Here is a 26,691-nt window from a genome sequence, read left to right on the forward strand (position 1 = left end):
CTAAAATAAGTCACTATTTACTGAGAGTGTACTATGTGTAAAATGTAAGGAAAGAGACAGAAGAGAAATGTATCCATGACGAATTCCCTCTTTTGATCATAATCTCTTTCAGGACAGTGTTTATTTTGAATCCTAAACAGTACCATATGCAAAAGGCAATTTACATTAGGTCAGTTCCACTTGTGGAGAAAGTAGCAGACGGAGAAAGGGAAGGGACACGGTTTTACTCGTCTCTTTGGCCAGGGTCCCACAGATAGCTGTTTGGCAGATGTGGAGGGAGGGGAGCTGGAGTCCACATGAAGCATCAGGCCCCGGCACCTGTGTCTGCCCAGGGCTTTCTACAGAGAGATGGAGGTTCCCATCCATGAACGCCTGTTACACAGCAGTCTGGGCACAGCAGTCTGCAACTATGGACATGCAAACAATAAAAAATCTGCTCACCAGAGAAATGTTAAACACTCAAAGAGACTCTGAGTAATTCTGATCTTACTTCCTCTTTAATCAATTAAAGACAAATACTATTCTATCCTCACCTAAAGGTTCTTTCAGGGTGAAGCTTTAAGTATTTAATATGTCTTTCATTGGCGCTCTCAACAACCAACTCATCTGTACAATCAGCACTTACTGCACACCTCACAGGTCTGTCTTAACATACTATAAGCTTTGGCTGAGGTCTAAAAAATGAATAAACAATGGTTTCAGCCCTCAAGAAATGAAACAAAAATAAAACAGCTGGAGACTAATTATGTGAATGTGTCCCTGTCCTTTCTAAACACAATGCATATGTCTGTGCCCGAGCAGAGTGACACCGGCCCAGAAGTAGGGCTAGTGGCAAGCCTCCCGAAGAAGGAGACAGGCAAGGATGGTCTGACCCAGACACTGGAGCTGGACAGGAGGTAAGGGGTGCAGCTGGCAAGGGCAGGGATTGATGAAATAAGTAAACATGTCAAGGGCAACAGTAGCCATATTTCTCAGGCTCTAAAAGAAACTTAGAGCAAGTGTATCTGAACTCAGTGTTTAGTATATACAATACAAAATAGGCCTGACAGTATGTGCATGTGTCTGTCTTCCTGTCATACTAGCACCAGTCTCCTCACTCTGATGCCGGCGTCTGGATACAGCCATCTCAACAGCAATAAGCACAGGCAGGCCCCAGATCCTGACTTCCAAATACCACTCTCTGCTGGGAGCAACCCAGGGCTGATCCCAGGACAGGGGCAAAGAAAGTATAAGATGAATCTGGAACATCTTTTTGTGGTAGAAAGAAAAAATGGTTTGTTTATTTGACTGAAGTTCAATTTGGTTAACATATAGTGTATCACTGGTTTCACAGGTAGGGATCAGTGATTCCTCAGTCTTATATCACACTCAGTGCTCATCACATCCCGTGTCTCCTTCATGCCCATCACCCCATGACCCCATCCCCCACCCCTCCAGTGACCTGTTTATTTCCTAGAGTTCAGAGTCTCTTATGGTCTGTATCCTTCTCTGATTTTCATCTTATTTTCCTCTTTCCTTTCCTCTATGTCCCTGTGTTTTATTTCTTATATTCCACATATCAGTAAAATCATGTATTTGTCTTTCCCTGGTAGATTTATTTCACTCAGCATAAGACCCTCTAGCTCCATCCACATCACTGCAAATGGTAAGATTTCATTCTTTTTGATACCTGAGTAATATTCCATTGTATATACAGACCACATCTTCTCTATCCATTTACCTGTCGAAGGACATCTGGACTCTTTCCACAGTCTGCCTCTTGTGGACATGGCTGCTGTGAACACTGGGGTGCAGGTGTCCCTCTTTGGGGTAAATACCTAAAGGTGCAATTGCTGGTCTTAGGGTAGCTCTATTTTTTACTTTTTGATGAACTTCCACACTGTTTTCCTGAGTGGCTGCACCAGTTCACATTCCCACCAACAGTGCAAGAGGATTCCCCTTTCTCCACATCCTCTCCAACATCTGTTGTTTCCTGTCTTGTTAATTTTCACCATTCTCACAGGTATGAGGTCGTATCTCACTGTAGTTTTGTTTTGTATTTCCCTGATGGCAAGTGATGCAGAGCATTTTCTCATGTGCTTGTTGGCCATGTGTAGGTCTTCTTTGGAGAAATGTCTGTTCATGTCTTCTGCCTATTTCTTGACTATATTTTTGATTTTTGGGTGTTGAGTTTGATTAAGTTCTTTATAGATTTTGGATACTAGCTCTTTGTCTGACAGGACATTTGTAAATATCTTCTCCCATTCTGTCGGTTGCCTTTTAGTTTTGTTATTTCCTTTGCCGTGCAAAAGCTTTTTACCCTGATGAGGTTCCAATAGTTTACTTTTGCTTTTGTTTCCCTCACCTTGGGAGACGTGTCTAGCAAAAAGTTGCTACGGCCGAGGTCAAACTGGTTGCTGCCTGTGGTCTCCTCTAGGATTTGGTAAGATTCCTGTATCATTTAGGCCTTTCCTCCATTTTGAATTTATGTGTCTGGTGTAAGAAGATGGTCCAGTTTCATTCTTCTGCATGTGACTGTCTAGTTTTTCAATCCCACTTACAATATTTCTAAATGATGGCTTTATGATAATGGGACACAGACACTGGGCTGAATGCACTCCCACAGGACAAAGGGAGAATATAAACATCAATCAAGGGCAGTAGGGATGCCTGGGTGGCTCAGCAGTGGAGTGTCTGCCTTTGGCCCAGGGCATGATCCTGGTGTCCTGGGATCGAGTCCCATATCAGGCTCCCTACAGGGAGCCTGCTTCTCCCTCTGCCTTTGTCTCTGCCTCTCTCTCTGTGTCTCTCATGAATAAATAAATAAATTCTTAGAAAAACAAAAAACAAAAAACCAAGGACAGTAACAGATAATAACTGCGCTAACAAACAGAAAACCACCAGTCACACATAAGACGATATGGACAGCACCAAGTATAGAATCTGGAGTGATCAATAAATGTGTGCCCTCCATCTTGTAGCTGCCCCCCCCCCCCCAATCCACCTACTGTCAGAGCACTTTTATCACCTAGGACAGCATCTCCAGTGTTTATTACAGGTAGGCCCACGTCTCCCACAAAGACTCTACATAACTTTCAGGCGAATCATCTTTATATCCTTCTTTGCTCCTAATTTAAACTATCCAACATCTATTATGTCTGAGGAGCTTAGACTGCAGGAAGAGAAAAAGGCACAACTCCTGCCTCCAGGGAGTTAATGATGTGTGGAAACCACAGACACATAAATAGTTACCCCAGGTTTACTTATTTAAGCACAGAAGCAGAGGTGAGCCTCTGGGCAAAAACACCAAGCAGGGCGGGCACAGCCCACAAGGAGCTCCTGCAAGAGGTCAGGGCCTCCCGGCTACAGCAGAGGGGCCGGTGTTTGCTCTGAGAGCAATGGGGACCCCTGGAACCACTTTGGGCTGGAAACTAACCTCATACCAACCTGTACTTTGCAAGCATGTGTGTTGCTGGGCGCAAAGCTGAGAACAAATGGGGAAGCAGCTGTGTGAGCTGTGTGGGAGAGGGGGATGGCAGTGGCACCTGGACGGGTTGCCATCCCAGCACTGTGGGAAACCCTGATGGGTGGAGGAGCCGCCTGAGACATGTGTGGGTGCTGATATCCAGGTGTGCTGGGCCCCATGGGGAAGGAGGGGAAGCCCACCCATGGGGAGGCAGGCAGGCACGGTACAAGGGAAGATGACCACGAGAGCACTCCAGCCACCAGCATACAGATGTTGCCAGTCACTTGCACAGCATGCACACATATTAAATTAATTAATTAAATTCACCTCAGTTTTTACGACCCCATCTCCTGCCAGAGGAGCCTCAATGGAAACAGTGATTGGCAGCTTAGGCAATAATTGTATTTTCAAAGTTCTACCCATACTGTTGTGTATGTGTATAAAATACATCATTTTAAATCCCTCAAGTATCAGGGTGAAAACTTTTATAAACTTTACTGTAAATAATTCTTCTTCTCTGTTTTGAAAATAAAAATTTTTTGTGAACTAGATGTGCTTCAAAAAATGTTTCATAATCAAAAAGTACTGTTACTTATAGTTCTGTCTGTAATAATATCTCATTTGTTTAAAAATTTTAGAAGTTGCAGGACTTGATCCCAGGACCCCAGGATCATGCCCTGAGCCTAAGGCAGATGCTCAACCACTGAGCTACGCAGATGTGCCTAAATATTTTAGAAGTTTTAATGGAGCAAAGGAACCAATGAGCACAGGTGCCCCAGGTGACACAAAGCCCCTTGATAGCACCGTGAGCACCTTGCTGTCACCGTCCGTCATTTACCAGCCTGCTTTCCTTTGCCAGGAATGAGATAACTCAGGGGACACTGCTCTCCTGAAAGGTCCTCTCCATCTTGGCCTCATTCAGCACAAATTCTCATCAACCAAGCAAACAGCTCACTCAGCCAGCCCACTGTACTAACTAACCCACCCTCAGTAACTAAACCTGTGTCAGGATCCAGCTCACACAATCACTAAGATGAGCTGTTGACAACGGGTGACACACCCTGTGCACCCTCTGGCATCCTTGGTTCCCTCATTCTGAGGCCCTCCCATCTGCCTGGGGCAGAGCTCTTCCTGTGACATCACCTCCCATCAAGACTTCAAAACATCAAACAGCAAGTACTTCAACTAATATTTACTCAAGTTTTGCTACTGGAAGGCTCTGTTCACTGGAGGAAGGGACTAATTAACCTTTACCACTATATTTTGGGTTCACTTGAAACTTTCTATTACCTCTTGAATATACTATGAAATACACCGGCATGCTGATTTCAATTTATACTGAAGGTAAAGAAAAGGAACTTCTGATGTGTAATTTATCCCACAGAAGTTTCTAAGCCTAACAGTGTTCAAACAACACTGTTCAAAAACATCATTCTGACTCAAGGCCTCCCTCCAAAACGTTTTGATTTTGATGGCATTATGCAATTTAAAAACAAGCCTTTCAGAGATGCTTCGTGTGGATGATTGTCCCTCAGAAAGAAATCCCAGGCACTCAACAGTTCAGCACAGTGGGAAAGCTCGCGCCTGCACATGCACATGCACACACACACGATATATTTTAAAGTTTCACAAAAGGTAATTATTAGCTGACACTGCTAATTACATAGGAGAAAACAGAGCCATTTAATTTCATGTTAAATTTATCATACACATGTTTTAGTTAATGCAGTTTTAAAAAAGAAACTTTGGTACGTTGACAAATCAAATTTTTAAAAAACAGTAGCATTCAGAATATATTTTCAGATGTATGAGAAGACAATTAAGTTGAAACCAGATGTTTTAATATTTATTGCTGAGGAATATTTTAAAAAAATTATCACTTGGAAAAAATCAACTATGGAAGGGAAAAAAAAATGAACAGCTCCTTAAGAAAACTACCTCATCATTCAGTACATGTGGTGGGTGCTATGCCAGTGGGCTGATGCTGCAACAGTGGCCAGCACAGAGCAATCGTCGCACGGAGCTGGCCTCGGGGGTAGGGTGCAGGGGCCCTGGTAGTAAACTGGAGGTGCCTAGCACAAGGAGCCAGTGGGCCTCCCACCCCACCCAGGCAGATGCCCTTAGACAAGCACCCCACATGGCCTGCTAAGTGAGGCTAGGCCATGTTCTCCTCCTGACCAGCTTCTCTAAGAAGGAAGAGCCACCGGGGGGCTGACAGCCCTGCACTGTAGGCCTTCCCAGGCACAGTAAGGAACCAGGTGACCCTCCCCTCTACCTGGGCTGGCTCAGAATCTCCCCCCTACTGGAAGTCTGCTTCTGAACCCACACCACACTCGTGACCTCTTCCTGATCCGTGACAGCCACGCGAGGCCTCAGCATGAAGAGTCCCACGGTAGGCCTATACCACTCAACACCCACAGCCTCCCTGGGAAGATAACACCAAGTCTGGCAATCTTGGAACAACAGAAAACCTCACTATTCCCCCTTCCTGTCTCTACTCATAACATTGTTATCCACACACCACCTTCCTCCAGTTCTGATAAAAGGTTTAAAACTGACCTTACTCCTTACTCTTGGTCCCACTAGATATTTCAGATCCTGGTCAAAAAGGCTTCAGGATAATGTGGTGATGGTAAGCACTCAGGTTTGTGAGCTCATACAAAGTAAGATGGAAACATCCTGATCAACAAGGCATCACAACTTCCATAAATTTCTAACAATTTTTAAAGCCTCAGAGTAAGGAAACAAGGATTTCAAAAAATAAAGACAATTGTGAAAATATTTATTTGCTTCTTCAATAAATTATATTTCTTTCATTTTTTAAAGATTTATTTACTTATTTAGAGTGAGAGAGAATCTCGAGCAGACTCATCTCTGAGCCCAGAACTCAACTTGGGGGCTCAATTCCACACCCCGAGATCATGACCTGAGCCGAAAGCAAGAGTCAGACACTTAACCAACTAAGGCACCCAGAGGTCCCTATACTTCTTTGTTATGATCTTGATTATAAAGAATTTAACTATACTGCTCAGAAATGATAAAATATTATCAAGTAGTTCTCAATGAATATGCAATAAATGATTAGTAAGCTTTCCTCATTCAGAGTTTTATGTAACACTAAGTTTTTTTTACTGATACAAAGTATTTATTTTAAATAATAAATATGCTCATGTTCCCATTTAGAACACCTGCTTTATAATCAAATTCATATTTAAAATGAACTTAGGGACTAAATCCAGGTTTCCCAGTATAGATATTTGCTGCATACTCTGATAGAGCATTATGTCCCAGGTGTTATCATTAGGATTGCTTTCTAACTATTTAGTATTTTGCCTCTTTATTGTTTTCCTGAAATTATAAGTTTATTTACATTCACACTGCTGATGAAGAAACACAATTTTTAATTGTGAGCAGCTGTAATATTAAAGTGTGCAGTCACAAATGCAGCAAAGGCGGGGTGGGTGCTGCCATAACCCTGAGAGCCACACTGGGTCCTGTCGGCATGCCGCTGAACTACTTTATTGTAGGCTTGTTTCTCTAGTTAATCTTTTCCTGATGAGGCTTTCAAACACTATGATTTGTTAATATTAATAACAGTTATCTAAAAAAAGCATTCCCAAAGTCTTTTTATCCACAGAGATCCACCACGTTGCTGTATTCTACAACATGCAGCTCTTTCGCAAAGCACATCATCACATTTCTAAACACATATTTAAACCCAAAGATTTTATTACTCAAGAAGGCAACTATTAAAAAAATTAAGGGGTGCCATGATTGCATGCAACCACAAGAAAAAAAGAGAAGTTATTCTATGGTAACAATCTTAGTATATAAGTCAATACAACTTTTAAAATATTAATAAATTGTCCTTTTAAAAAGAAGTAAGCTATTTTCCAACACAGCCTTGATATTTCAACCCACAAAGTACAGCATAGCTGATTCTATTTTGTTCTGTTATCTGAAAACGCCTTTACAACAATTCAGAGAACAAGAAGTAGCTCTAATTCACATAATGGCACATATCACCTGTCTGTCAGTGAGACGTTTGAAAGCATCTTTTTATTAGAAACACAAATCAATATGCCCAAGGGATTACAATAACTACTTGAAGCAATTTGTATTACCATTTCATCCTTGATGCTCTTGCTCTGAGCAACTTATTATTATGAATGGCATGAAAATGGCAGCCTGTCACAATTGATTTTTCTTAACCTCCTGTAAGAATTTTTCCCTCTTAAATGTAATCAAGTATCATCTTATTAAATATATCTCAAGCTAGGTTTTATAAAACAGTCCATTACTCAAGTTGTATTCCTTATAATTTAGACTTTCACCAAATATTATTATAAAAGTAACTGCTTAGTAATAAAAACTTTTGATTTGCTCAGGTTTAAGATAACAATTTCAGACTAAGTAGACCCCATGTCCCTCCTCGCGCCTGTTGGCGCACCAGAGGCACACGTTCTTGTCCTGAAAAGAAGCCACAAGAACTGGTCTGTATCTTAGAACTCAAGTCCTCCATCTAACAACGTTGTAGATTGTGGTATTAATCCCCACGACTGGATGAAACATTCTACATTTAAAAAAATTCTGATAGGGAGCCTGGGTGGCTCAGTGGTTGAGCATCTGCCTTTGGCTCAGGGAGTGATCCCAGGGTCCTGGGATCAAGTCCCACATCAGGCTCCCCGCCTGCTTCTCCCTCTGCCTGTGTCTCTGCCTCTCTGTGTCTGTCTCTCATGAATAAATAAAATATTTTAAAAAATAAATAAAAGGTATTCTAATAAACTCTTGTAATAAGCTTAAGGCTGTATATTCTGAGTCTATAAAATTATCACCTTAGATTTTGAAAACCAATTACAAGGACAACTCTGAAAGGGTGCATCAGGTGGGATATATGACTGAGTGAAATGTGGTTGCAGCTTTATTTGCCTATGAATTCTCTTTACATTTCATATTGTTGTGGCCACTAAGGAGGCGGTGGCTCTCCGTCTCAGAGGTGGCCGCACCTGCAGTTTCTGATTCAGGCCTAGGAGACACACCTGGGGGTGGCCTCTGTACAAGCAGAGGTGATGCTGAGGCCACTCAGTTGGGTCATGAGACAAGGCTGTGTGGACAGAGAGGTGTTGCAAAGTAAGGTAGCCAGCTAATGCAGCAGCTAGACAAAGTGCCCTAATCTCTGTTTTTAAAAATGCATGGATAGGATAGAGTTGGAGGGATGTGTGGCCACAGGAGAATATGAGACAAGTGATATTTTTCTCCTTACTTTTCTGTTTGATGTTTTCTTTCTAATAAGCAGCTAGAGAAGAACGAAATAGACAAAATGAAGACAAAAGGAGAAATGCCCAAATTAAGGCTTGGGAAATGAGATAGGCAGAATGACAAGTTTAAAAATAGATTTTATGAAGCAACTAGTAAAACTGGTTACACACACAACAGATGTCCTTCCCTCAGCTCTGGGAGGGTATGCTGGTACATAAGCACCCCCGCCTCCATGAGGAGTCACATTCAAGTCCCCCAACTCAATGGGGGCAACTGGTGCTTTTCCCAGGGGGAGACAGGATTTGGTGCAATAGCCCTCACCCAACACTCCACACCTGCGTGAGGCAAAGGGCACGGGGGACAGGGGCCCCAGGAGCAGGCCGTCATGTCTAGTATCGCAACCCGCAGGACCCTGGCTGCCTGTATGCATCTGCAGGCAGGTGTGGCAGCTACTGAGGGAAGAGCCCCCGACCTGCTCGCCCCACCACCCGTCACTTCGGACCAGACATTTCTCTGTTCATGTCTCTGCCTCTGCTCTGGGGCTCCTGAACATCCACCGGAGAAAGCCACTTGCTCATTACTGGATCCATCACAGATTTAAGATTCCCAGCAGCAGTTGGGTCCTTACCACTGCTCAAGAACCAATGAGCTAAATGGTTAGGCCGCAATGCTCCCCTGTGCTTTCAGGAATCCTCGCTGACTCCAGCCATGTTCTGCATCCATCTCCCTACCTGAAGGAGTGTTATCATTAGCTTCTCCCTCTTCATCCACACAACTCTGACTGCAGTGCTTTCCGTCCCAACAGCTCATCGCAGTTTCACAAAGGAACAGGTCCCCCTTGCACACACTATGGGGGAGGCAGGAAACAACATGCTACAGAGCCAAGGACCAAGCACTGCCCCCACTTCTCCAAAGCCCAACAACCACACCCTACTACTGCACATGGCAGCTCTTTGCCATTTAACAACATACAATATTTTCTCCAGCGACCTCAGGCTCCCACATTTAAGTTACTGCGGGATGCACATCAAACTTACTCTTCTGTAGACTATATTTTCCCCTTTATAAACTAAGATTCTCTCTCTCTCTCCTTTTATGGAAGGCATTAATAGTTTTATCATTCTCTCACCAGAAACAAAATCAATAAAATCCTTTGCCTGCATCCCCCTATTGCTCCCTCAGTGCTTTGGGTTCCCTCCCCACCACTGTCCTTCCCAACACCCTCGATCTTCCGCACAGGGTCCCCATATTTGCTTTTGCATCCGATTCCGCCTGAAGAAATTAAAGACAATGATTCTCATTTCACCAGGATCCTCCTGTTGCTAAATCACTAGTCTCTTTTCATTTTTCTCCCCAATGATCTCGGCATGCTGTGTGTGCACCACCATGCATCTTCAGAAGGGCTTTCTTCCTTCAACCTTCCTGGCTCCTCTTCCTCTGCCTTAGAGGCCTTTACCGCCAGCATTCCACGGGGTTTTAGGAAGTTCCTATTTTGTTTTGGTTCTTAGTGTACAGAAAAGGCCTGGACACTCTCATCTATAACTATGCTGGGGTAGCCAGTGGTACTAAGTCATTACATGTTCCCGCTTTTCCCACCTTCTGCACTTGGGGAAGGGATATAACTGTCCTGACTCCTTCACCTTCCGCAAGGCCACTGCTTGCTCTGACCAAGGCAATGTGACCTGTGCCACTCACTGGCAGAAGCTGCAAGTCAGTATGCAATCCGTCATGTCAGTGTCTTTCTACCCAGTGGTCATGGAAGCATGTGTCCAGGAGGGTTCCCTGAGGGACAATGAGGAGCAGAGCACCTGCCAACATGTTAGACACTTGCTCAAAGGAGAAAAGCAGTCTTTGCTGTAGTATGTTCCTGTGGTTTTAGGGCAGTTTGCATGACAGCATGACTGAGAGACAAAACTCCTTTATAAATATGTATTTCCCCAGCCCCAATTCCTCTGCTGTCAGGAATGCCACCACAGAACTTCACCTGACCACTGTGTCAGTGACTGGCCCACACACACTTCAGAATGAGTATAAGGAATAGTGTGCTTCCCTGAGGAAGGGAAACTCAGTTAAACGATCTGATTTCCCTTTCGAATGTTTCCTTTTTGTTCCCAGTAGCCTTCTCTGAAATCCAAATGTTTACTGGCTTAGTAAGCTACTGGAAGAACACTAAGATGTAGTCTTCACATGATGTCTTACATGAATAGTATTTTCTGTCTTCCTTTTCTCTTTAGGGATTCAAATATCACATCATCTTTTCATTCAACATATATCAGTACTTCCCCTAGATAAATTACACCCATTACTTTTTGTCCACTGAACATGCTTATAATGTCTCCTGAAGTTTTTACCTATAAACCTGGCATTTAACACTTAGATTTAGTAACACATGCAAATTTAGAGACTTTATTCTTATCCTAAGATTATTTTGTTAATGACAAAATGTTTTCCTAGCAAGCTGGAGTTCTATGATCTACAGTGCTTTCACGAAGCATGCACCATGGTGACAAGCAGAGCCTCCTGCACTGTAATGTCCCCTGCTCTAAAACCAGATGATGCCATTTCCCCCAAGGTTGGTCGTGCTGATTCAGACATCATGTACACAAAGTGCTCTGAACAGAACTCGCCACATGTCAGCATTCTCCCTGGGCTGTCGCTATCACAATTACACTGATTTCCAACTAGAGGGAGATGCCTAAATGTTGATTAAGCACGAGGAAGGTGCCAGCCAATGAAAGGGCGTGTTCGCTCTACATGTGAAGCTGACCAGTGGCAGAGCAGAGTTTTGAATCCAGTTGTGCAAAAAATCAAAGATACCCTTCCTGTTATAGATACATTGTGTTAATACCAAGGGATTTAGAAGTTTTTTTTTTTGTTTTTTTTTTAAAAAAAGGAGAGCAAGAGGAAGAGGGAGAAGGAGGAGGAATGGAGGGAAGACTGCTGACATGGGCACAGCGACGGTCTCCAGGCTGGGGCAGCGTGGGGCAGGACAGAGTGTATGAACAGCTATGTGCACACAGACTATTTCTGGGCTGACGAGGGCCGGGCACTCATTCACAACGTGTGCTTCATTTTATAGGAAGACAGTAGCAATGGCTAACACATACTGAGTGGTGAGACACAGAATGAAGCCACTCGCTCAGGGTCACAGAGCTAGCTGGTTAGTGGCAACACCAGCTCTAACCAAGCAGCTAAGCCTCAGAGCCAGAGTTCTTTACCACAGGCACACACCTGGGAAAGGTCACCTAACTGGCTCTGTGTCAACACCTAAGGGAACAGCATGGGAACCAAAACCAAAGGTACATGCAAAACAGTCAGGTGTGGACACAGACAATGCGAGGTGAAAGCTGCCCTTAAGAGGAAGGTGAGAAGAAGCAGAAGTTGTGTTACATGACAGGATAACTTTTAAGATTTTAAATCTTAGTATTTAAAATTAAATTTACCCTCAATATTCATCCTAAAAGTAAAATGATTAGAAATGATTAAGAAAGAATACTACCCTAGGACTCATATATGCATCGTTAGAATGTTCTAATTTTGCTTACTAAAGAAAAAGAAATCGCTGTACTTCATAGAAAACATACACAAACATGCATGTAATTCTGTCAAAAATTTAATAATTTATTTTTAAATAAATTTAACTCTAATGAAAAAATAATGACTTGCAGTATATTCAATTTCCTCAAATTAGCACAAAGTTGTAATATAAATCAACAGGGATAATTTCCCCTGTTATCACAATCAGAATTTATACTAAAATAATAGTAGCACAATATTTGTCTTTCACTTTAGTAAATATGTCACACACAGACATTTGGAGTCCTAACAAACACAATACTTCATCGAGCTCACTAGGATGACTCATATGACCTGGGACAGGGCAAGGATACTCTCCAGATGGGAAACACATCAGTGCCACTCTGCTGTGCTGCAAACGGGCACAGACATTCAAAGGGTAAGGGATGCTTTCCTAATATTGGGAGGGTTAACTGTTTTTTTAAAATAGTATTTAGCTGAAAAAGATGGAATACATCTTGTCCTTCAATATATATTTTCAAAGAATTATTTCATTTTTACCGCTTTTTAGAAATTTCCTGCAAAAGACCTTTTCTATTAATTACTCACAAAGGTATGAATCCATGAGAATGCTTTTTTTCTTCTACTTAGATATACCTCAGATTATATTTCAAATAAAGGTGAGTAAAATGCACAGGTAGAAAGTGCTTCTCATAAAGTAGACACCAGCACATTCTATGACTTGACTGTACAAAATGTATTACCCAAATAACAGCATCTGAGGATTCAAACTAACTTTTTTTGCTCCGCTATAACTTGCACACACATGCTGCCTACATAAACAGCAATTTCAGGAATATAACAGAAATATGATCAATTTAGTAATATAATTAAGCAGTCCTTAAAACTAAAAAGTTTTTCAACATGCTTATGAAATGGAAATAAATTGATACGAGTTTAATAATGTCATACTATCAATTAAATACTATAAAATATTAATATAGATTCTTTTATTTTTAAAAATGAGCCATCAACATATAAAAGAGTACAAAGTATAAAATAAATAAATTGAAAAGACCATAGCCAGCTATCAAATTATGGGCAAATTGTATATCTAACAAAGAAAATTTAAGAGACATATCAAACTTTGATTAACCCAGAAGAGATACTTCCGGAAGGTCTTCAGTATGAGCATCCTGTTACATAAATACAGAGAATTCACATCTGAAATCACCCACATTTTTCAAACTCTGTTTTTATGTTATATATTAAGCTAAAATGAACAAGTTCTCCAGAACTTCAGAACTTTCTCACTGAAAGGGAAAATCAAGTCATTAAAGCAGCTGCTCCTTAATCTAGCCTACCTTATTTTTTGGATTGGATGTGTTCATTACACTTCGAGTCTCTTTTCCAGTATAAATGACAACACCTATTACAGTACCTGCAAAAACATGAAAGTGGTCCTTACAGAAATGCCTCAGAGGGTAAGCATAGAGAGAACACTTTCTAATCAACTGTCTTGATAGAAAATATTATTCATTACTTAATTTTATACAAATTTATCTAACAGCACTTTTAATTTGGCTAGTTCAACAAAGTCTAATCTCAACTTTCAAAATAAACTTTTAAGAATAGAAATGATTTCTTAAGCTATACAAATTGACCTACACAGAATTATGAGAAAAGGTACTGAAACCGTTTTCACTGTCAAGAGAAAGGTTGACATTGCTCATTGATCCATGTGTGTGGACAATGCAGGTAAATGAGGAGATGCTGCATCCTCAAGTGGTCAGACCTTCAAGCCCAAACTACACCAGCTGTACCGGTTTCCCTGCACAAGAGATGCAGGTACTACCAGGTATGAGAGCCTCTGCTGACACTTCAGCACAGATACGATTAAAACAATAAGACATAATTACATAATTATGTAAAACAATTACATAAATGCTTGGTGTTGAACGCAGATGTTATTAGTCTTTTTTATTCATGTCTCCTGAAAGTCTGATTTTCTAAGTGTACATGTCTATTCTATCAAACTTAAGGTAAAAGGATACTCAAATACCCCTAGAACAACTCCTGGGTGACAAGGCTCAGAGGCACTCACCTCAGTAATGTCAAATTAAAAATTATGCAAGTCTGTTTCTAAGCTCAGCTATGTATTACTTATGTTCCTAGTTTTCTTAAATTCTGAAGATGAGAAATGATTAAGGGGAGAAAGACAGTCATAGCCATAAATACTCACTGAGACCAAAACCACTGCAGAAATCACTAGAATAATTATACAAAAACTCTTTGATATCATATTAATGTAATGTGTGAAATCCAGTGCATTGTAAGTTAGGACCCATGGAATAAATATAATTCTAGCGATCTCCTGGATTATATGAACTGGTAGCTGCATATTATATGCATTAGATAACGAATGGTTTCCTCCATGGAATATTCAGGAAGATGGGAGATGCTAGAAGGCTGCTCAGTGGTCATATCTGCGGTGGTTACACTTTCTTTCACAATAATCCATTTCCTTTCTTCCCTCCTTAGTAAATTGTGTGCTGCTGGCAGAGCTGTGAGGAAAACAGAGCAGCCTCTCTAGCACAGAAGCCAGCCTAACTACACAGATGCTCCCTTCCTATCACACCGTCCAAGCGAACTTGCCGATGATTGGTTTGTACTTAGTATTCAGAAAAACACAGATTCCATAAGGATCCAACTATAAAGGACTTTCTAAACAAACATATCAACAATTCTTTTGTCAGTGAAGTAATAAGTTAAATCTTACCGGATCGGTATAAACAAAATATAAAAGTGTCTAATGTTAAATAAGCTCACTAATGTTAAAAAAGCACAAACACAGAACAAGACAAACTGCACAATTATTTTTACTATTAGCAGAACACGCTAGAAAACACTGTCCTGAGATCCAGACACATTATTAGCAATGTTGACTCTAAGTGGATGTTACAGTTACAAGTACCTAAAATGAGTACTCCAAAGCTGTGGTCATCAAGACAGTGTGGTACTGGCACAAAAACAGACACATAGATCAGTGGAACAGAATAGAGAACCCAGAAGCGGACCCTGAACTTTATGGTCAACTAATATTCGATAAAGGAGGAAAGACTATCCATTGGAAGAAAGACAGTCTCTTCAATAAATGGTGCTGGGAAAATTGGACATCCACATGCAGAAGAATGAAACTAGACCACTCTCTTTCACCATACACAAAGATAAACTCAAAATGGATGAAAGATCTAAATGTGAGACAAGATTCCATCAAAATCCTAGAGAAGAACACAGGCAACACCCTTTTTGAACTCGGCCACAGTAACTTCTTGCAAGATACATCCACGAAGGCAAAAGAAACAAAAGCAAAAATGAACTATTGGGACTTCATCAAGATAAGAAGCTTTTGCACAGCAAAGGATACAGTCAACAAAACTAAAAGACATCCTACAGAATGGGAGAAGATATTTGCAAATGACGTATCAGATAAAGGGCTAGTTTCCAAGATCTATAAAGAACTTATTAAACTCAACACCAAAGAAACAAACAATCCAATCATGAAATGGGCAAAAGACATGAAGAGAAATCTCACAGAGGAAGACATAGACATGGCCAACACGAGAAAATGAGAAAATGCTCTGCATCACTTGCCATCAGGGAAATACAAATCAAAACCACAATGAGATCCCACCTCACACCAGTGAGAATGGGGAAAATGAACAAGGCAGGAAACAACAAATGTTGGAGAGGATGCGGAGAAAAGGGAACCCTCTTACACTGTTGGTGGGAATGTCAACTGGTGCAGCCACTTCGGAAAACTGTGTGGAGGTTCCTCAAACAGTTAAAAATAGACCTGCCCTACGACCCAGCAATTGCACTGTTGGGGATTTACCCCAAAGAGACAGATGCAGTGAAACGCCGGGACACCTGCACCCCTATGTTTATAGCAGCAATGGCCACGATAGCCAAACTGTGGAAGGAGCCTCGGTGTCCAACGAAAGATGAATGGATAAAGAAGATGTGGTTTATGTATACAATGGAATATTACTCAGCTATTAGAAATGACAAATACCCACCATTTGCTTCAACGTGGATGGAACTGGAGGGTATTATGCTGAGTGAAGTAAGTCAGTCGGAGAAGGACAAACATTATATGTTCTCATTCATTTGGGGAATATAAATAATAGTGAAAGGGAATATAAGGGAAGGGAGAAGAAATGTGTGGGAAATATCAGAAAGGGAGACAGAACGTAAAGATTGCTAACTCTGGGAAACGAACTAGGGGTGGTAGAAGGGGAGGAGGGCGGGGGGTGGGAGTGAATGGGTGACGGGCACTGGGGGTTATTCTGTATGTTAGTAAATTGAACACCAATAAAAAATTTAAAAAAAAAAAGAAAAAAAAAGAAAAAAATAAAATGAGATCTGAGAAATGACAAAATATAATGCATTCAGATATACATCGATTTGATATATAATCAGTATTTGCATGTTATATATATCGTAGGTAACGAGTATTTAACAGAATCCCTCCTGTAGTTTTATTTGTATAACCTACCAAAGTCTGGTAATGGCTCTCATACGTATTATCTCATTTCATTCTCACTAAAAAGGAATACTCAGTATACTGAGAATAACAAATTTTTTTTTTCTGAGTCTGTCAATGCTTTTTAAAGACCAAAATTACTGAAGTCAGTATGGAGTATTTGGAGTAGTCTCCATTCTTTTCAAAAAGGGTCCCTTATTTATGGACTAGTAGAGGCTAAAAGATTGAGCAAACCCTGTATATATGGCAAAAAGAAAAGGGGGGAGGTGTTTCCTCTTCATTTTGAAAATGAGACGTGAGAGGGCACACAACACAGCACGTTCATCTGAAAAGATGAAGGTAACATGTCAGAGAAAGAGAGACAGACAGACCTAGAAGCTATTAGCCGGTCAAAGTATTTCCTGTCAATTAGGAACCTGCTGGGGACAGTGCAGAAACCCCAGCATGGGCTGCCCAGCCACAAGAGAGTTTCCATGTGCCTGGAACAGATGTAACTCAGCAAAGGCTGGTGGGAGCCAGGTACCAGCCGCCACCCTAACAAAGACTACGGATTCACCTCAGGAAACTTACCCAGAGATGCTGAGGCCAGGGACAAAGAGCGACATTGTGACCTGCACCAGGTCTGGGCTCCACCAACACCACGTGCCAGAGGAAAGCAACAGACCAGCAGGAAGGGGTGGTAGAGCTGCTCCACCCATTTCCCAGCTGCAGAGACTGCCAGACCCGGAGACCCAAGGTTCAAGAAGCAACAACTCCCAGCCTTGTTGTGATTTATGTACCACGTGCTGGTGTGTTCTCTGCGATTTCCACTGCCACTGCCATGCTTGGTCACCACTCTGTTTAGTGCACCTATTCCAAAGCTCTCTGGGTCGGGTCCCTCAAGGGGATTCTACTGGGACAGCTTCTCCTACTATCCCAATCCTAATCTACCGACCTCTCTGCCACAGGAGCCTCAAAACCATGTACACTGAATGGACAGGTTTCATTTTAAAATTTCTCATATGTCATAAGGACAAGTATTATAAAATATCATGCCAAAAATTACCAACAGAAATGAAACAACACAAAAACCAAAAAGAACATACATGTCCAATTTTTTCCCATTATATTATTTCATCATCTGCTATAAAAGTTTCCAAGTATTTACTCCCATTTTCTGTGTTCATCACAAACAGTATCAGCCCTGGACCCACGTCTGCATACACGCCCAGCAGTCCCTCTCTAGAGGGGTGACCTCTGGACCCTCATCTGCACGCACGCCCAGCAGCTCCGCTCTAGAGAGGTCACCCCTGGACCCCCATCTACACGCACGCCTGGCAGTCCTGTCTAGAGGCACACTCTGTTTCTAGGCTCTTGGCAGTTTAAGATCAGAACGCTCTCTTATCCACCTATCACTTGCAACATGGCAGTTCCCTAGGACACTGACTCTGCTCTGGAGAAACGATGTTCACTGAACCATCAGACGGATGGCACCACAAGTAGCTGTCCCTCTTTGGTGACCCCTGGTCCTTGGATCCCCTGTGGTGTTAACTAGAGCCACCATATTCCCATGTACTCCGAACCCTATGACAAGGGAGGAAGGCCCATGTTCACTTCACCTAAAAGGCAACCTGAATCCAGTTGACATGTAATGTTTAAAAAATAAGACTTTAAAAAATTCTGGTCCTTCTTTCTCAACTTGTAATCAAGTATAAAGAAGATATGAGCTCTTATATTACTCCTGGAAACCCAATGTTTTTCAAACATTCCTCAGGATACAGCAAGTTTGATAATATATAGAGTCTAGTATTTGCTCAGATTATTAAGGCTTTTAAAGGTAAGTATGTGTTAAAATATGCGAAATTAATGAAAAGAGTTTACATTTTAAAATGTCCAAACACAAAAAAATAAAATAAAATAAAATAAAATAAATAAAATAAAATGTCCAAACACAAATTAAAATTAGAGGTGTCTTGAATCTTTTTGAACAATTGGTTTTTTAAGCAGTATAAATAGTTACTTGGAAGATAAAATGCCTGGAGGAACTGAATTCTACACATCATGGGATCAGAAACAGTCATCAATGTGGGCAGGCATATCTGACATTACTTTTGTGTCTGCTCTGCCCTCATATGCAACCAGGAGCTACCACATGCCAAGGTCATCCAGAGAGTGCAGGACAGGAGAGGGAAAGTGTGTACCGGAATTATCAGAGGGCCTCACAGAAGGCCTCTCCTCTGTCTCTGAGGAGAAAGGCCACAGATCCATAGCACTGAGGATCAGTAGCAATATTCTAATACACAGGGAACAAAAGATCAAATAAAACGTATTTTGTAAAAAGAGCATCTTCACTATGATGGAAACCAAACAGAATACAACTCTAGACATGGGAAACGTAAGATCTGGGACCAACATCAGCTTGTGTGTGGTATGTGGTAAATATTTTCCTAGAAACTACTCAACACTAAAGGCTAAAGGGTGACAGCTGTCAAGGACGGCTACCTGGCTTCAAATCCTGATCCCGCGACAGCCTGGCTGTGTGACTGTGCAACAACATGGGCGTCTCTAAGCACAGGCCTTGGCCTGTACAGTGAGGCTGCAACAATGTGAGCACCATACTGAGCTATGGTGAGCCTCAGGCCATCCTCGGCCGTCAGCATGGTCGGCACAGAACAGAGATGTGAAGGAAGCATGAGCACAAGATTCTGAGACTCTTCCTGGCCGCAGTGCCCCCTCCATGGTGACCCTATGGACACTGCAAGTCTTCCCTTCCTGATGTCTACACAGCCAGAGATATGGCCTGCTCCCCCTGAGGTCTCTCCTTGGTGTGCTGTCCTTACTTCTCTTTCTCTTTAGTTTGAGAAATTTAAAAAAATCCATCAGTACAAAATCATGAGATACCTCACAGTTTCCATTAAAATTGTCCTATTTGCCATCGACCTTTTTATTTTTTTAATGGTTTTTAAATTTATTTATTCATTAGAGACACAGAGAGAGAGAGAGAAAGAGGCAGCATCATAGGCAGAGGAAGAAGCAGGCTCCATGCAGGGAGCCCGATGTAGGACTCGATCCCGGGTCTCCAGGATCACGCCCCGGGCCAAAGGCAGGCGTCAAACGGCTAAGCCACCCAGGGATCCCCGCCATCGAGCTTTTTATTAAACATATAAAACATCAGTATAAAACCAAGTCCCCTCTCATACCCTATTCCCTAAAAGGTGAACATTACTCTCCTACAGGAGTCTGGGTTACACGCTCCTGTACACACAGGCCCCAACGGTGCACACGCACACAGAACTGCCCCGAGAGTGTCTAGCCTTCCCATCTCCGTGTGCCAGGCACCAGGCCCTGGCACCATCCTCTTCTTTTGCCCCAGGCCCTCACAGAACAGCCTTGACCTTTTGATCCCTTACCTGTTGCACTGCTTATTCCTCAATGGAGCTTACAGGGAGGCCTTCCTCTAACTATGACCAGGTAAGGATATGGGCTTCTTTATGGGGCACCTATAGCTTAAAGTACCTGCCTCTCCTTATTACAGTCATCCCTGCCTGTGAGCTCCCTAGGACGGGACCCATAAGGACTCTGCTCAACGCTGCATCAGCAGTGTCTGATCTGCAGACAGATTCTTACAAGAGCCCTGGAAGGGCAACTGAGCTCCAAGGCAGGAGGGCTGCCAGTGTTGGGCCACAAACTGAGAGACAAACAGCCCTATCCTGAATGCTCCCTGGCCTTCTTCCCCCACCAACAACCTTCATGCTCCCTGCTGCTAGAAGTGACTCCTGGTTACCATCAGCAAGTCAGCTACTTTCTGAAAAGCTGATAATCATTTAGATTTCAATAACTCCCAAAGAAATTGACTTTCCAAGATGTAAATTTAGCTGATCTCCCTGTTCAGCCACCAAAATACTCCAACATCCTCCAATTTCACTCAGAAGAAAATTAAGAAGCTTTACCCTGGGCCCCTAAGGCCCAACATGAAATAACTCCCAAGGCCCATGGCCTCATCTAATACTTTTCTCCCAGACACACAACCCACCAAGAGACGTCTTACAAATTCTACTGGGTGAGTGATGAGTGGAAAGATCCCTCAAATACCACCACTGGCTTCCCCAGTTCTGCTACACCACCTCTCAGTAAGGAACACAGACAAGTTTGCCAAGAAAAGTGTCAAAACCAGCAAAATGCCCCTGCTCTGCGCTCCATGAAGGTTGTACTACCATGGCTGTGCTGGCCTTGCCCCTTGGAGTGTAGTGTGGTAGGCAGCACAGAGGCCATAGCCAGAGCTTGCCTAGGATGCAAACCCTCAGGGCCTGCCCCACACCCACGAACTATAGTGTATGATCAATAAGGTCTCCTGTGTGGGGACATCACAGAGTCCCTCCATTACACAAAGCAGTACGTCTATGTGTGAGTTGATGCTAACAAGGGAACTTGTCTCATACCTGATGCAACAATGGTGCTTGCCCACAGTGTATTTTCTATGCTGAGACTCTCATGAATGGGAGGGTCACAGTCTTCCTATTCAGAGAAAAAAAAAGAGGAAAAATGGCAAGTTAGCAAGTTTTTTTTGTTTTTTTTTTTTTTTTTACTACAGACATCTACAGGGATAAAAACAAGATGGACTCCATTAGTGAGAAGTGAAATAGCATTGCAGAATAAAGGTGGAAAACAAGGGAATTTAGACAGAGGATTTTGGGACAAAGGCAGTGCAGGGAGCGCCAGGACTCTTCCCCAACCCCAGCAACCAATGCAGGGGCAGAACATGGCTGACGGGACTATTTTGGGACAGTGGAGTCTGCTGAAGGCTTTCAACTGTCCAGGAGAAGGAGTCAATTCTGGTCGATTCTAGCTTGGAGCACAGGGGCAGCTACCCAGCCCTGCAGCAGGCAGCTGTGCACGTGTTTCAGGAGCTGCCTGCTGATGCCAGGTTGGCAGAAAGGACCCTGTCCTTCCAAGAGCAGAGTCTCTGCTCTGACCACACAGGTGCAAATACAGAGGCTGCTGCCACTGCTGTCACCCCTCTGGCTCCAGCTCACGTGACTGCAAGGGCACTGAGAGGACACGTGACCCCCGATGCCCCTTTTGGTAGACATTAAACACTAGAACATTTTTTTTTAATTTTTACTTATTTATGATAGTCACACACAGATATATATATATATATATATATATATAGAGAGAGAGAGAGAGAGAGAGAGAGAGAGAGGCAGAGACATAGGCAGAGGGAGAAGCAGGCTCCATGCACCGGGAGCCCAACATGGGATTCGATCCCGGGTCTCCAGGATCGCGCCCTGGGCCAAAGGCAGGCGCTAAACCGCTGCGCCACCCAGGGATCCCCACTAGAACATTCTAAAACAACTACATATATGGAAAAAATTACCATGCATACCCCCAAAAAGCTTAGAAAAGACCTGAAAAGATATTAAATGTACCCAGCATGGAGACAGTCTACAATAATAAAAAATAAGCAAATAAATATAATAACTGAAACCCTGAGGAAGGCGGAGAATTGACTTCTAGAGTTACCATATTATATTAAAAAAAAAAAAACACACCACCAGTGTTCAAAAAAAAAAGGGGGGGAGCATTAAAAACATTCAAAAAACTGTGGCCCATTTAAAGGAAAATTATAAATCAACAGAAACTACCCTTGAAGAAGACCTAATGTCAGATACACTACACAAAGACTCTAAATGAGAAGTATTAAGGATACTGAATGAAATGAAGATGTGGAGAAAGCCAAGAAAGCAATATATGAACAAAACATAAATATGAATACAGAGACAGAAAAGCTAAACAGAAACCAGTTGTTCAAAGCTGAAACATATGATGACTGAAATGAAAGTTTCCCTAAAGAGATTCAAGGCATATCTGACCACACAGAAGAATCAGCAAACCTGAAAAACAGAACAATGAAAATGACCAAGTCTGGGAAACAGAATGAAAACAGATGGAGGAAAATTAAAAGGGTCTGAGGGAGTGCAGGACACCATGGTACAAATCAAGAAATGCACTGTGGGAGTCCCAGAATGGGGAGGACAGAGTGAAAAGGGCAGAGAGAATATGTGAAGGAGTAATGAAAATACCCCAAATCTGATGAAAGACGTGCATGTAAACACTGAAGAAGCTGAGCCAAATCCAGGTAAGATGAGCTCAAAGAGACCCATATAGAGATACATTATAATACAAGTTTTAAAAGACAAAGGCAGGGGCACCCAGATAGCTCAGTCAATTAAGCATCTGACTCTTGGTTTTGGCTTGGGTCATGATCTGAGTCATGAGACTAAGCCCTGAGTCAGACTCCACACTTGGTGCAGAGTCTGCTTGAGAGTTTCTCCTTCTCCCTCCGCTCCTCCCCACCACATGCTCTGTTTCTAATATAAATGAATAAATCGTAAAAAGAAAAAAAGACAAAAGAATCTTGAAAGCACTAAGGAGGAAGCAAATCATCACAAACAAGGAATCCCCAATAAGACTATGTGCAGGTTTTTCACTAGAAATACTGGAGGCCATAAGGCAGTGTGCTGATATATTCAAAGTGCTCAAAAACAAACAAAAGAAACCCCATGTCAGACAAGAATCCTAAATCTAGCAAAACTGTCCTTCAAAAATCAGAGTAAAATCAAGACATTCTCAGACAAACAAAAGCTAAGAGAGTATGTGACCACTAGACCCTTCCTGTGAGAACTGTTCATGGGCATCTTGCAGGTGAAAGAAGAGGATACAGCAACTTGAAATTACATAGGGAAATAAAGATCTCCATAACAATAAGCATACAGGCAATTATAAAATCAAATATTATCGTAACAATGGTTTGTAACTGTACTTTTTGTTCTCTACATGATTGAAAACACCAATACATAAAAGCTAGTGTTGTTGTAACTTTGGTTTGTAACTCCAAGCCTTGTTTTCTACATTACTGAAGAGGTTGGTGTATTTAAAAGAATTATTCGTTTACATTTTTAAGCACAGAACGTATAAAGATGTAATTGTGTGACATCAGCAAACAAAAGGGGTGGGGACAGAGCTATAAAGGAGCAGAGCATTTGTATGTTATTGAACTTAAGTTGGTATAAATTCAAATTAGTGTTACATCTTTAGAATGTTAAGCGTGATCCACATGGTAACCACAAAGATAACTATAAAATATACACAAAAGGAAGTAAGAAGTTTTAACATTTCACTACAAAAACCAACTAAACACAATAGAAGACAGTAATGTAAGAAACGAGGAACAACAAAAAAACCCATAAGGCACACGGAAAAATTGAACAATGACAGAAGTAAGTCCCTCCTTTTCGGTAATTACTTCAAATAACAATGGATTAAACTCAACAGTCAACAGTCAAGACAGAAATTGGCATAATGGATAAAAACATGATGCAACTATATACTGTCTATATGCTGAGACTCACTTTATATCCAAAGACACAAAGAGGTTGCAAGTGAAAGTATGGGATGAGATATTCCATGAAAATAGTAAGCAAAAGTAAGCGGGTCTGGCTATAGTATCAGGCAAATTAAATGTTAAGCCAAAGAAGGTTATAAGAGACATTATAAATTAAGTGTTCAATAAGGCAGGAAGATATTATTATAAACAACTGTGAATCTAATGAAAATCTATAAAAATATTTGAAACAAAAACTGACAAAATCTAAGGAATAGCTCAATAAGTAATACTTAGAGACCTTAATACTCCACTCACAATTATAGCTACAGCAACCAGATAGAAGAGAAAACTTAGCAAAATAAACCAACTAGATCTAATATACAGAACACTCCACCCAAAAACAACATACACATTCTTCTCAAGGGTACATGAAACATTTTCTAGGACAGATCCCAACAGATCATCATACAAAGTATCTACTCCAACCACAATGAGATAAAGTTAGAAATTAGTAACAGAAAATCCACAAAATTGGAAATTAAACAACACTTTTAAATAAGCAATGGATTATGAAGAAATCACAAAGGAAATCAAGGTATGCTTAGAACAAATGATAATGAAAGCACAATTTATGAAAACTTATGAGGTGCAACATAAGCAGTGCTAAGGGTGAAATTTATAGAAACAAATGCTTATGTTAAAAAAGAGGAAAGATCTCAACTCGATTACCTAACTTTTCAACTATGGAACTACAAAAAGAGGAATAAACTAACCCAAAGCTAATTGAAAGAAGGAAAAAATAAAGTTTAGAGCAAAGACAAATGAAATAAAGAACATAAAAGAATTGTAAAAGTGAATGAATGCAAAAGTTGGCCCTCTGAAAACACCAACAAAATTGGCAAATCTTTAGCAAGGTGGACTATGAAAAAAAAAATATTCAAATTACTAAAATCAGAAACCAAGGTGGGAAAATTACCACAATGCTACAGAAATAAGATTATAAGAGAATACATGAGCACCTGTGCATCAAGAAATGGAATGAAATGGATGAATTTCTAGAAACATAAAACCTACTAAGACTAATCATGAAGAACAGAAAATTTGAATAAAACTATATTGAGTTAAGAGACTGAATAATAACCAATCTGACAGAGAAGAGCCCTGGATCCAATGACTTCACTGGATGAAGTCTACAAAAATTTAAAGAAAGACTAACATCAATTCTTCTTAAACTATTCAAAAAAATTAAATTAATTTTTTTAATTAAAAAATTTAAATTCTATAAACCCAGCACAACTCTGATACTAAAGCCAGACACAGACATGAAAAGAAAAATAAATTATAGATCAAAATCCTTTATGATCACTGATGCAAAAAATCTTGTAATACTAGCAAACAGAATTTAGCAAACTATGAAAAAGATTATACATATGACCAAGCAGAATGCAAGGTTGGTTCAACATGTAAGCCAATCAATGTAATGCATTACGTTAACAGAATGAACAAAAATATTCACAGGATCATCTCAACTGAAACAGAAAAAACAAACTCAGTACCCCTTTGTAATTAAGAAAGAAAAAAAAAAAAAAAAAAAAGCATTCAACAAACTAGGAAGAGAAGGGAACTACATCACCACAATAAAAGCCATACATGAAAAGCCCATAATGAACATCATACCAGATGGTGAAAGACTGAAGCCTTTTTTGTCAGGATGTCCACTTTCACTACATCTATTAGACTTAAAACACAGTACTGGAAGTTCTAGCTAGAGTAATTATGAAAGGAAAAAGAAAAGGAAAAAAAAAAGCTATGTTATTGGGAAGGAATAAGTAAAATTACTGGTTTGCAGATATGATCTTGTAGAAAACACTAAAGATTCCACAAGAAAACTATCTGACCTAACAAATGAATTCAACAAAGTAGCAGGACAAAACAGTCAACACACAAAAACCAGTTGCATTTCAGGAACACCTGGTGGCATAGTCAGTTAGTTAAGTGCTCAACTCTTGGTTTTGGCTTAGGTCATGATCTCAGTGTTGTGGAATCAAGCTCCAAGTCAGGCTCAAGCTCAGTGTGGAGTCTGCTTAAAACTCTCTCCCTCTCTCTCTGCAACCCCCCCAAAGTAAATAAATAAACCTTTAAAAAATCAGTTGCATTTCTATACACTATCAGTGAACAATCTGAAAAGGAAATTATAAGAACAATTCCACCTAGCTTCAAAAATAATAAAATATTTAGGAATTAACTTTAAAGACTTGTACAATAAAAACTACAAAACTGCTAAAAGAAAGTAAAGAAGACATAAATGGAAACACATTCCATGTTCATGGATTGGAAGACTTAATACTGTTAAAATTTCAAGACTACCCGAAAGTGATCTACAGATTCAAAGTAATCCTTTATCAAAAGCCCAATGAAATTTTCTGTAGAAATAGAAAAACCCTCCTAAAATTCATATGGAATCCCAAGGGACTCCAAACAATCCGAAACAATCTTGGAGGGGAGGGAAAAAAAAAAGAACAAAACTGGAGGAATCCTATTTCTTCATTTAAAAACTTA

General features: G+C 41.0%; 1 protein-coding gene across 9 annotated transcripts in view; it reads right to left on the reverse strand.

Moving 5' to 3' along the window:
• ATP9B (ATPase phospholipid transporting 9B (putative)) overlaps positions 1-26,691 on the reverse strand; it is a 237,325-nt gene that overhangs the window by 94,457 nt on the left and 116,177 nt on the right. For 8 of the 9 annotated variants that reach the window (XM_072817398.1, XM_072817319.1, XM_072817242.1 and 5 more), the window contains 2 exons: positions 21,185-21,260; positions 13,585-13,661 (listed from right to left, as the gene is read on the reverse strand). The exons of the other annotated variant lie outside the window; for it this stretch is intronic. In XM_072817398.1, the coding sequence (XP_072673499.1) occupies positions 13,585-13,661; positions 21,185-21,260 (153 nt within the window). The remainder of the gene's footprint in view (positions 1-13,584; positions 13,662-21,184; positions 21,261-26,691) is intronic. 9 annotated transcript variants of the gene reach the window in all.

The sequence above is a fragment of the Canis lupus genome, chromosome 1 (assembly GCF_048164855.1).
Source record: "Canis lupus baileyi chromosome 1, mCanLup2.hap1, whole genome shotgun sequence".
Classification (NCBI taxonomy): Eukaryota; Metazoa; Chordata; class Mammalia; order Carnivora; family Canidae; genus Canis; species Canis lupus.